Raw genomic sequence first — 12818 nt, 5'->3', positions numbered from 1 at the left:
GGCCCAGCGGCCATGGCTCACGGGCCCAGCCGCTCCGCGGCACGTGGGATCCTCCCAGACCGGGGCGCGAACCCGGCTCCCCTGCATCGGCAGGCGGACGCGCAACCACTGCGCCACCAGGGAAGCCCCAGATCTTTCTCTTTAGTGCTTTACAAATCAAAAGACAAGAATAATATAACTAGAACACGTATTTGCAATCATTGCAGAGTAGTATTGTGTCAGACTGAAAATGTAAGATTTTCATGAGCAAATACCAACTTCACTCAGTACAAATTCAGGTGAGCATAAACTGATACTTGATACCGATTCCCTGTAATAAAGTTGTCAAAGAGCAACGAATAAAAGTCACTCTCCTTGTTATACTAACAGGAGAGTGAATACTTACCACCATCTTCAACTGTAAAATGGAATATGTCACTTGTGGCATTAGCCCCTTCTCTCAAGATGTAGCATATTTTCATATCATCAATGTCAGCTAGAAAATAACCAAATAAGATGATTAATTACTAGGGCAAAACTGGTGACTCATCATTTATGGTAAATCCTATTGGCTATTACTTTTCTGAGCCATGTTTAGATCTCCTTCTTCTCCTAAGGGAAAGAGTGCTATCCTATTTCTCATATCTCTAAGCCCCTTGATTTCAGCTGTCCCTTGGAAATCTGATCCCTTACACAGATAGAATGCAAGAGCTAGGTTATAATAATAGCAAGGTGTTGCCCTTCCCAATGGTATTCGCATGTTCACGCACCAAAGGAGTGACTATCTAAATACGGAATGTCAGACTCCATGACAGGTGGAAAGGGAGATATTTTGAGGCATGGCAGATTTCCTGGCACTACTGAAATCACACCCTTTGCCTCCCTGTAGGACTGGCCCTAAGAGGAAAGAGGTTCCTCAGCTCTACCTCAGGCTAACCTTTCTTACCTCTTGTCGTATAGCAGGCTGTTTTTAAGCTCTCCAAATTTTTGAAAGGAAAAATGAAGAAAATCTTAAAAAAAAAAATCCCACGGATTGAAATTACTATCATGACCCAATGCCAAAGAGAACTTAGAAAACATCGAGTAAAAGCTGAAACCTTTATTCAGAGTGAAGAGTTATTCGGCCTCGGAAACGCTTTTTCTAATGCTTTCTAGCCTAGCTATCAAATTCACCGGCAGAGTTTGTTTTCAGTGTTGACTAAAATACAATTTGAAAATTTATTCATCCATTTTATCAGTTTTTGTCCTTAATGATGCCACACAGACAACATAATAAAACAAACATCATTTTTTTTCTGTGATACTCACGGTAGACCTCTATTGGATCTGGGCCAATCAGCAAGTAGTTATTTCCAAGGTTACATAAAACCAAGATCATAGCTAAAAATTGCTTCAACAATAGTATGTGATATTTATTTGTCTCGTGTGTGATCTATGGTTTATTCATCTCCTAAGATCTCTCATAAGCTCATGCTATGGAGTTTAAAGGCATTACATATAAGAAAATGATTTTATGAAATAGTAGTATCAAGTGATGCAAAGTATTAGAATCAACAGATTACTCCATGAATTTCTATAGCTCCACTTTACAGGTGTGAAACATATGATCTACCTTGGCTCACACAGTTTTGGAAGGTGACTTGCTTACAATCAAACACTTGAGGAGGGGAAAATCTGATTTAATAGTTAATAGTACCTTCTTGTTAATAGAGATACCTAAAGGTGAAGCAAGTTCAAGATGTGTTGTTCTCCCTTAGCATTTCTTTTCTAACTCTACTGTAATCTCCCCAAATTCTGCCTCTTTCTGCATGGCTGCCTTTTGTAGACGATTGAAAATTTCTTTTATCAATCTGTTTTTTGTTTCCACAAGTCCTTTGCTCAGGATCTTACATTCAGTAAAGGCTCAAATGTTTGTTAATCTAAAATGAAAGAGCCTGGAGGTCTGGTGGTCCACACCTGCATCTCTCCCTTCGAATGGATGATGTCTCTGCTGGGGTAAGGAGTGAAGCCCCCTGCACTCCTCTTTACCTGTTTTCTCTTACAACTCTTAACTTTTACAACCTTTAAATTATCGGTTAAGGAATGAAGTGAACTCTGCTCTGACTATAGGTCCTTAGCATAAAGACAACATCCTCCGGTCATGTGGGGAAGACCTTGGTCCAAAGTTCCCATTTCTTCTTTAATTCTATAAGAAAATCTAAAGGCTCCACTATAGGAAAAACAACAACAACAATATCCAATCCCTGTATCAATGTTTTCTAAGCAGAAACTATAGTACTTGGGAGATAGTTTCATTGAAATAAAATACCTCTTCAAGGCTGATTTTTAAGAACTATTCGTTTTTAAAGTAATGAGAACATGAATTCAGTTATGAGACATTCAGGTGTCAAATTGTCTCTCCAAGTTAGGCCTAGGCTATTGATTAGATGAAACAAACTACAACCCTTTTCATAATTCTGTTAATAATGCATTGTTCAAAAGGGGGGCTTTTAAAAAATCTCAAGTGAGTAAAGACTTTGATCATAACACTGTTATTCTACAGGTACCTCTAAAATAACAAAACACACTACAAATATACATATAAACACTTGCTTCTTAAGGCACAGAAGTATTAGGAAGAAAAAAACCTGAGCCAAAATGTTATTTTCTTTCAGTAAACATCTAACAATTAACTAGATTTTCTTCTCATTGTTAAACATGCATCAAATTTATTTCAGTTTATCTACATAATCATTCCATGTTTTATTTCTTTTAAAATTCTAAATTCATTAACATTCCTGGTAGTCACACCCTGGCTACCTTTAGGAAATTTCTGAAATTGACTTCTAAATTATCTCCCACAAGATATTATTATGTATTTATTGTAGAGAAAAAAATCCAGGTACTTGAGACAAGTGATTTAGATGTGGGGTGGAGAGAGCAGGGAAGGGCACCTCGAGAAAGAGCAAAGTTTGAAATAACTAAATAATTTCCTTAATTCGTCTAATTCTACCTTGTTTACTGTTCCTCATAGTGAAATTTAATAAGTTTTAGAAGTAATTTTTTTTTTCTCCTAGGGACCATTTAGTCAATTTATTTGGCAATAGCCTTCCCAAGCCATATGTGCTAAGTGGACTTAATTCAGTGCATTGAAGATCCATCAAAATATAGTTCGTCTCATCCCTTCATGATAAAACGAAAACAAAGAAGAAGACAGTACAGTCCTCCCTTTAGTCACTGCTTTTACCTCCTCTACTGCAAGAGCAGCCATGGTAGCTCTATAATGGAGCTTTCTCCATTTTTACTCACTTACCTAATCTCCATAAATAACTCCTATGAACCAAACTCCAGCCTCAACTTGTTGTAATGAGTCCTGTGTGATTAAATAGCAACAATTTTCCTAGTCAACATTTGGGTTCTTATTGGAACGCGATGATTTCTTTTACAATGTAATCTTAAAAATTTATCTTCACTTTTTATAATAAACTCATAACTACTCTATATTTACAAATGACTATAAAAAGTAATCATGGTGACGTCAAGTCAGTGACAGATAGAGCAACAGCCTGTAATGAAATAGCAGAATTTTATGGCTCAATATTTAGGAAATAATATTCCAATATTTTGAGCTGTTGGACTTGGTCCATAGAATTTAAATTAAATCATTTGCTTACTTTCCTTCTTCTTTTTAAAAAAAAAATCCCTAAAATCAGGTTATATTTTCTCATCAGAGGAGTCATTTGAAGTAACATTTTCAATCCTGTAAAGAATATCCTTTCCATATTCCTTTCATCCTCTTTACTTTCCATGAAAATAAACCAGTCTAAGATTGCATGCATCTCTACCCTCAGAAAGCCTTCACACAAAAGTTTCCTGCTGGTCTGGCATGACACTTGGCACTCTGGAGTTTTCCTGTCCCTGCAGGCCCTAAGATATAGTCAGGCTTTCAGCCAAGAATCGGGAGGTTGGAGGGTAGGGCTATTTGCCAGCATCTAAAACAGAGAAGCAGTTTACTTTAACACTACACTTTGCAACATCCATGTTTATTAAAGCATTTGTTATCTAAGAGCACAACACTGCTGCAGGAAAAGAACACTCCCCCTGGGAAGCCCTGGGGTTTAACTCCATCTGGTTTCCATTCTGACAAGGGTGAGATTTTCCTGAAAGCAACCCAAAGCTCTTTGTAATGAAAGTCGCACATTCTGGAAAACAGAGCTCTAACTCCCAAGCCAGCAGATTGAATGGGCTTCTCCCTTTAGTCACTGAGTAACTCTGTGCAGGTCACCTGCCCTTCCTGTCTCCGATTCTGTCCACACACAAAGAAAACTGCGGTTACAAAAATGCTTTAGTCTCAAGGATGCAGATGCTTCAGGCAACGGTATTGGTTATTGTGTTTGAAACAGGGCAGAGAGGAGGTTTGAAATGAGAAAATAATTTCTTCCTTCTACTACTAATCTTGTTAACATATCTTCAGGTTCTTAACAATGAAGTGGTTGTATATTTTGGTGGTGGACTTACTGCCTTCTTATACATCATTAAGTATACTTTCTTTTCTTGTGTGGATTGTTGTAGCATGCCTTGTACGTATAATCATTCTAAATCTAGATCGGTGTTAACCTCTTACATCTTTGGACTGGTGTTAGCCTAAGTCATAAAATCTTATAAAAACTATAAAATCTACAAAGTAAATATAAATACATCTTCTTATTTTCATTACAAAGTTTCTAACAACTATACCAGACTTAGAACAAATCCTCTAAAAAAGCAATCAAAATAATATAAATTGGAAGGTTCTTTTTGAATGGTGGGTGATGATAATGATAATAATAATGTGGATATATAGAATTTAGAAAGCACGTCTTTCTCTAAGATGCTAACATGCTTCATGAACTGTCTGCAGCATATAAAACAGGCTGCTCAGAGGACGGGTGTGGCTAACAGAGCAGAACTGGAAAGCCTGCTTTAAATTTAATTCACCAAAGTCGAGATCCTCCTTTGACAATTTAGCATGTATTTTCAAAATACGATACTCCTTCTAATAAAGGTCACTGCAGTAGGACGTATGGCAAGAAGGGAGCTGTTCTCCCGGGAAAGAGAGTCCCTGTAATTTCACGTCCCCTTCATTTCCCTTCTCTTCCCTTCCCTTCCCTTGGACTCTAATTTGATGCTCTATTTACGAAGTTCTCAGTGACAGCCATATCCCAAGAAATAAGACTTGGAGTGCCCTTTGATTCTAAAGAAAGAAAAGTGAACCATACCTTGTGTAAACTGAGTCACACTGTGGTTGCCTTGGCCCAGGTTGAGGAGATATCCATGTCGAGGGGCCTCCGTCACAATAAACCTAAGAGAAAAACGTAAGCTGTCTCTGTCCTCCACTTTCAGTACTTTGCTTGTGATCATGAACCCCAAGTGGCCTGTGGCCAGAGGGCGAAGTGTAGAAGCCCCTTTGTTCACTGCAATTTGGGGGACACTATTGTCAACAGCTAAGACCTGGATCTTCATCACTTGGGGTCTTCTTGTTTCAAATACTGTATCAGGGAAAACGTAGAACTCTGTATGGGAACCATCAGTCACCGTGAAGGAGAAGCTGTCTTCACTTGACTCGGTGCCATCATGTCTGTAGCTGATTAAGTTTTCATTCAAGTCTTGCTTGGTAAAAATCATGGCGGGTCTGGTATTGTTGAATAGGAGTTGACCATGAACAGGCACCTGGGTGATAGTGAATTTCAAGAGTTTGTCTGGAGTATCTCTATCTTCCACAGTGAGTTCAAAGGGAGTAATCAGCTTGTTTTCTCCTTCGCTGACAACCAGGTTATGGATGGTGACCACTGGCTTTTTGTTGTCCACATCACTGATGGAGATACGGAACGTCCGGAAGACGGGGTTACGTCCGTCAGTGACTTGGAACTCAAAGCTGTCCATCTTCACCTCATCATCAGCTGTGTGGATGTAGTAGATTTTGTTGCCAGCCAGTTGGAGCTGAGTGAAAGATGTGATGGATACTCCAGGTTGGTCCGTGCATGCTAAGTGACCTCTCACGGGAGCCCTGGTGATGGTAAAAACTAAGTTTTCATCAGGACTGTTCAAGTCACTAGTGCTTAGTAGGTCTGTTGTGAGGGTGACCTTACCACCTTCTTTCAAAGACACTCCCTTACTTATCACGTCAGGGAAGACAATGTCAAGGCTCCCAATAGACACATAAAAGTAGCGATCTATAAGGGCATTTATTCCATCAGTCACATCAAATTTAATTAGATCCCGAATGCCCTCTTGCCCAAAATGGACGTACTGAATTAAGTTCCTGTCCACTTCATCCTGGGTAAAATTCATGCCCAGTGTGATATTTTCAAAGACACCTACAGGTTTCTGTCTCTGTAATAAGCCATGTCCTGGCCCGTAACGAATAATATAAACCAAGGCTGCGTCTTCAGAATCTAAATCAGTTGCCATTAATATTTTGTTGTTGATAATTTTGGTTTCCCCAATTTCTATTTCCAGTCCATTATTGATGGCCATTCTGGGGGTCTCATCATCAACAGGGATAATCATAATGATGACCATCTTTTCCACAGAGTGCTTACCATCTGTTAGTTTAATCATGAAACTGTCTTCCTGAGTCTCAGAGTCATCGTGCTCATAAATAATGCTGGAGCTCTCTATGATCTGGTCCAAGGTGAAGCTTTCAACCAAAACCGTGCCATTTATCAGCTGGTTCATGATGTGACCGCGGGTAGGAAACTTGGTAATAGTGAAAGTTAAATCATCTGGGGGAACATCAGCATCAGCAGCATTGAGGATGGGCGTATCGACCACCAGACTCATGCCTTCCATCACCATAAATTCTCTCATAAATATTTCCGGCTGTTCATCATTGGTGGGAATGATTATGATGGGGAAAAAATGTCTCTCTGAAAGGTTAATGCCATCAGAACAACGGAATATAAATCTGTCTTCCACCGGTTCTACTCCTTTATGGACACTCTGGACGTAGTTTATATGACCCTGCCTGAGATCTTTCAGAGTGAAAGCACTTATGGCAATTCCTGCTCTTGATTTTTCAGAGCCTGGGGCTGGAGAGATGTTCTCCACGTAACCCGAGGTAGGCTGAATAACTATGGTGCACAAGATGTCATCAGTGAGGGAATCAGTATCCTCAGCACTTACGTGCATTGAGGTTATAACACTTTTATCACCTTCCATCACTATAAACCGTTCACCTACAGAAACTTCTGGGGCCTGGCTGTCAACAGGGAGGATGGTCACCCACACGGTCACTCCTTGGATAGTATTACCACCTATCCTCCATTCTTGAGACATATCTGACAGACTCAGGTTGAAAGAGTCCCCCTTGGGCAATAGACCTATCTCCCCGCTAGTGTGGGCGTAAACGACTGAGCCCTCCAGGATGTCCCTTTGGGTGAACTGCTCTGCTGGAACTCCATTGACCAGGATTTCTCCACATAAGGGTGGATCTTCCAAGAGGAAAGTCAACATCAAATCATCAGTGTCCTCATAGGTCCCCTTGATAACATTGGCGGTGATTTCAGTAGCCCCGTTTTCTAAAACATCTAGATAGGACCCCAGAGTGCCCGCAGGAAGGCTCAGCATGGGCACCTCATCATCCACTGGCCGGACATTCACTCTGAGAGTGATGGGCACCACATGGTGTCTGTCGCTGACCTCCAAGGAGCAACTGTCAGTCAGAGATTCATCCCCATTATGGGCATAGGAAATCCGACCCTGTTTTATGTCCTCTAAGTGGAAAACCCCATCTACACCCAGTATCTGTCCAGACATCCTCATGTGGCCATGTTTGGGTGCCTGTGTGAGAGTGAAAGTGATGTGGGCCACATCAGTGTCTATATCGTTCACGCTCAACTCAGTCTCACTCAGGATGTGGTGGCCCTTTTCCTGAATAGTGAAGCCAGCGTTGAGGATCTCAGGTGGCTGGTTGTCCACTGGCTGCAAGTAAAGGGTGAAAGTGCCTGGAGCCACATTCCCAGCTTGGTCCTCCACCTGGAATTGGAACTGGGCCACACGGGCAGCCACTCCCAGTTCTTGATCTGGAGGTCTGTAAGCAATTTTATGGTGGTTGACCTGGGCTTGTGTAAAATGGACCACCACCACTGAAGGGTTGTCAGTCAGGACCAAGGTGCCCAGTGGGGCTGGTGAGTGGTTTTTGTCTGTGTCCACTGGGGGCCGTGTCACCGTGTAGCGTAGCTCTCGGTCGTCTGTGTCCAGGTCGGTGTAGTGCAGCCACTTCTTCCTCAGCGGTGTGAGCTGGGATTCCTGTACCACCATCCGAAGCGGACAGCCGCTGCCCAACTCTGGAGGGAGGCGATCCACGGGATGAATGCGTATCACAAACCTCTGTAGCCCAGACCTGTTAGGGGGGTCATGGTTATCCTGGACTCGAAATGTGAGCTGGTCCATTACTGGCCCAGGACTGTGAGGCCCAGAGTGCCTGTAGAAAAGCCTCCCCTCCGTTATGTCTTGCTGCCGCCACTCCGTCACTGTTTTCTCATAGAGTGCTCCCTGTTTTCTCCAAGGGCCCCCGATCAGCATCTCCTCCTCCCGGGGAGGATGGGTTTGACGGAGAAGCAGGTGCCCTGTGGTGGAGGAGGGCGGCTCCAGCACAAAAAGCAGCAGCGAGTCATCTGAGTCCACGTCAGCTGCACTTAGAGCTTGGGGCAGGATGGGCACGGTCTCACCCTCTGCCAGTGTCAGCCCCGTGTTGGCATTGAGGACTGGTGGCTGGTCATCCACAGGCACTAAGGTGACAGGGAACAGGAACTGCACCTGGTGTCTGCGTCCTCCATCCGTCATTCGAAGCACGAGGTTGTCACTTAGGGAGCCATCTTTGTCATCGTGGTGGTAGACCACTTGGCCGGCTGCCAGCTCAGCGACCGTAAATGTCTTAGGGGCAGAGTTGCCACTTGAGGCACCCAGAAGGACGAGGTGACCATGCCGGAGGCCAGCCACCACCTCCAACTGCACTGCCTCTAGGTCATCCTCATCACTGATGACCAGGTTCTGTGGTCCACTGCCTGCAGGGCCGCTGAGGGGCCGAGACTGGCCCTCGTAGAGAATGAGCCCAGTGTTCCGGGTGACCACTGGAGCCAGGGTGTTCATGGGCTTCACCACCACCATGAAGGCAAAAGGCTCTGAAGCTGCTCCTTCTGGGTCCACTACCTCCAGCTCCAGTTCAAAGAGACGCTCCCGGTCGGCGTCCTCAGAGGGGGGCTGATAGGCAATCTTCAGGAGGTGCAAATCCCTCTGAGTGAAGGAGGAGAGGGGCAGACTGCGGTCGTCAGTGCTCACCAGGTAGCCCTGGCCAGGCTGGAAAGGAGAGGTGAGATTGAAGATCAACAAGTCGGGGGTAGACTCAGCATCCTCGGCTGCCAACATGTCTGGCGTCAGGGCGGTCAGTACAAACTGGTCCACCTCCATCATCATCATGGCCACAAAACTGGGCTTGGGTGCAGTGTTCTCGGCCCCTCCTCGGATTCTCACCAATACCTGGAAGTGCTCGCGTTTCAAAGCGGGGCTGCCCACAGGAGACCCTCGTGAGCGCAGCTCCACCACCATGGGCACCCAGTCCCTGTTTGGAGAACGACTGGGGGCCGTGTGGCGGTAGCGCACGCCTAGTTCCTGGAAAGCTTTGCAGTCCATCAGGAGCGGCTCCTGGATGCCCTTCTCGCTGGCACGTCCCGGGACTGGCGGGTAGTGAAGGAGTTCCCCGTAGCGAGGCAGAGCGCCCAAGCCAGACAGGATGCCCACGCGACACTCCTCAGCCTCGGGCTGGTAGGCGAATTCCAAGGTCCGAGCGTCCAGGGCATTGCTGGTGCCCAGCAGCTCCTCCACGACCAGGGGCAAGTTCCGAGTTACAACCTCCAGTTGGGTGAAGACCACCTCCACCTCCAGCACCAAGGGTAGCACTGCCGCCCCTCCCGGCGCGTCGTAGCGGAGCTGCAGCCGGACCCGATCCCGCGACGGGCTGCGCGCGCCCAGGTGCGAGTAGCGCACCTCTCCAGCGCCGAAGTCGCACGGGAAGCGCTTGGGACTCAGACGGCCGGGCCGCTGGGCCAGCGCATCGTTGTCTAGCACGGTCACTACGCAGCGATCCCCCGGCTGCACCTGCAGCACCAGGTCCTGCAACGGATCCAGCCAGACCTCACGGCCGAAGGGCACCCGGAGCCCACGGTTCGCCGGCACTATGGCCTCTTCGGAGGGGACCCCTGCAACGCCCGCGAGATCCGGGGACAGCAACGCCCGGCCGGGGTCAGGGGGCTGTGCCCGGACGCGGCTTACCAGTGACAGGAGAAGCAAAAACAGCAGCACCAGCCGGGGCGGCGGCGGAGGCAACGGCTGAGAGGCGGTGGGGTTAGCTGCGTGGCGCGCGCGGCCGGTGATCCCGGGGGTCCGGGCGGCGTGCATGGTCCGGATGTTAGGGCTCGGACGGGTCGCCCTGAGAGCGCAGTCAGTCCCAGTCCGGGGCAGGTGGTAAGAGAGCCCTCGGGAAAGTGCCAGGAGCTCCGCACGGCGCCCGGGGGTTCCTGCTGTAGCCGAGGCTGGACCAGGATGGGAAAGAGGCTCGGCACGGTCCCCGGAGCTGCCGGGGAGGCTAAACCGTCCCGGCCGCTCCAGCTCCGCGGCTCGCGGCTCAGTCGAGCGGAGAACTGAGTCGCTGCACTCCTCCCTCCCAGGTCCCGGGACCCTGAGGTTTGAGGGAAATCCCTCCCCTCGCACCCCCTTACTCCAGTCCTCCCTGGAGGCCAATCGTCGGTCCCGGGAGGAGGCCCCGAGACGAGGGTTGGGTAGCGATTTCTGCCAATCAGCTCCTAGGGCCCGAGGCCGGGAAACCGCGCGGAGGGGAGGAGATAGAACGCGCCACGCGTTGTCCTGGAAGTGGGGGGCGCTATAGCTCCGCTCGGCACTGCTAGGGTTGCGGCTCTGCAGCGCCAGAGCCGGAACACGCCGCCGAGCTAGATTCCCTTTTCCAGCTGCCTGCGATCCAGCAATACCCCCGTTTTAGCTCCCATCCCCCCGATTCAATGGGATCCCGCGCAGGGAACGCTTATTTCTCACTGTAACTTGCAAACAAACCCGAGAGGAAAAAAGTTAGACGCAACGTGGCTTGAGTGTGAATCAAAACCCGGAGCAGTTTAGGGAGAAACTCCGGGGCCTTTGCGCATAAGAAGGAAAGCTGGAATTAAAAGCCCGTCTAGAGGAGTTTGCACCTCCCCTCGCCCCCGCCCCCCGCTGTCTCCTCGTAAATTACAACGACTGCAGTTCTCGGATTGGTGAGATTTTAACAAGCCCCTCCTTTGCAACCAAATTTCAGAGTAAAAGGAAAAAGGGGCACTTGGAATGTGTGAGAAATGCCATCAGAGCGGGATCGAGAGAGTCGCAGCAGAGGATACGTTCCAGGGTATGTAGCCCCCTGGCTCTTCCAAAGGCGCCGCTGTTGAGGTAGTGGTCATTAGAGACGTTCCTGTTCTCTTCTCAGTAATTAGACCAAGTACTAACTAGACCAGCGTGTCAGAATCACATTTCTTGGCCTGCCAGGAGAATTGATAAATATCCGGAGGGCGAACTAAAATAGCTTAGCTACCCTCAGTCAGCAGGTTTCCAAGTCAGACTCGAGCTCTGCCTGCCCCCTTGTGTTTGTCGGGTTTCAGAAGTGTGTAAATTCCCTTTCCGAAAGGTTTTCTAACTGCTTTCCCCCACCCCCAAACCCTCACAATGAAAACTCTACCATTTTAGATTAAGCAGTCTTGGCCATCCTGAACAAAATGTTTTATTGTGGGTCATGTTCTTTTCTCTCCAATAATACACATCAGATAATTAATTGGAATATAAAATGGAAATAATGGTCATCCTGCCCTTTTCCTGCTTAAAGGTATTTTAGATTTGGGGGGAAAAAAAGGAGTGTAAGACAGTGTTATTCCCTTTTACATTTCAGTCCAAATGGAAGATATAAGATGCATATGCAGGTACATTGCAGTGAGAAGCATTTATCCCTTTAAAACTTTCGTGTCTTTCTCCTGAGCTCCTCCAGGTTAGGGTTTTGATCCCTGCCTGAAGCATTGAGAGCTATTTTCAAGGCCACAGCATCACCTCTGTGCATAAGTATTGCTGAGTGATAATCAGAGACGGCTCCCGGAAGCCCGCTGGGCAGTGTCTGACCCTTGGAGTCGAGAGGGAGAGAGAGACTAATTTTAAGTGAGCCACTTATCCAAACAAATAACATTTAGTTAATTGAATATATTTCAGCTTATTCTATACATATTGTACTTTTACGGAACTTTGAACTCCCGCTTACAATTGATACATACATTTCACAATTTAGTACAAAACGAGCATCCAGGAACACAGAAGGGATGTGACCAATCTTTTAAATGTATGAGAAAATGCCCAACCAACTCTTCATCAATTTCCAATCTGCTTTGGGCATTATTATTTTCTAATTTAGTATGCTTATTTATTATTACATACAGAATTCAAATTGTAGTGACAAGGAAAGCATCTATTATGTCCTGTTCACAAATAAAACAAATGGGAAGATGCCAAGTGAAATAGGACATCAATTTCAGAATATGGTTCTTTATATACTGTATTTCAAATTCTGGTTATGTGTCTTGATTGACAAATGTCAGCTGGAAGCCAAGTCATCCTTATTCAGGCATTGCGACTCTGGGTATGCTCTGACCAGAAAGAGACCATCGTCCTGACCCCTGATGCTTCCCAGTGGCTCCAGGCATTTCCTTTCTTCCTTTTAAAGTCCAGCTCTGTTTGACTTGCAAGCAATGATAAGATCAGCATCTGAAGTATGGCAGTATATGCCCGAAGGGCAGAGT

General features: G+C 46.2%; 1 protein-coding gene across 1 annotated transcript in view; it reads right to left on the bottom strand.

Annotated features, from left to right (window-relative positions):
- Positions 1-10626, bottom strand: part of FREM2 (FRAS1 related extracellular matrix 2) — a 167065-nt gene extending 156439 nt beyond the window's left edge. Inside the window, exons 1-2 of the mRNA XM_007117016.3 lie at positions 5217-10626; positions 386-475 (exon numbers count right to left, since the gene is read on the bottom strand). Of these exons, the coding sequence (XP_007117078.2) occupies positions 386-475; positions 5217-10395 (5269 nt within the window). The 5' untranslated portion in view covers positions 10396-10626. The remainder of the gene's footprint in view (positions 1-385; positions 476-5216) is intronic.
- Between the last annotated feature and the right edge of the window lie 2192 nt (positions 10627-12818).

The sequence above is a fragment of the Physeter macrocephalus genome, chromosome 13 (genome assembly GCF_002837175.3).
Source record: "Physeter macrocephalus isolate SW-GA chromosome 13, ASM283717v5, whole genome shotgun sequence".
Classification (NCBI taxonomy): domain Eukaryota; kingdom Metazoa; phylum Chordata; class Mammalia; order Artiodactyla; family Physeteridae; genus Physeter; species Physeter macrocephalus.
The sequence above is the reverse complement of the archived record's forward strand: the minus strand, read 5'-3'. Positions and strand labels throughout refer to the sequence as shown.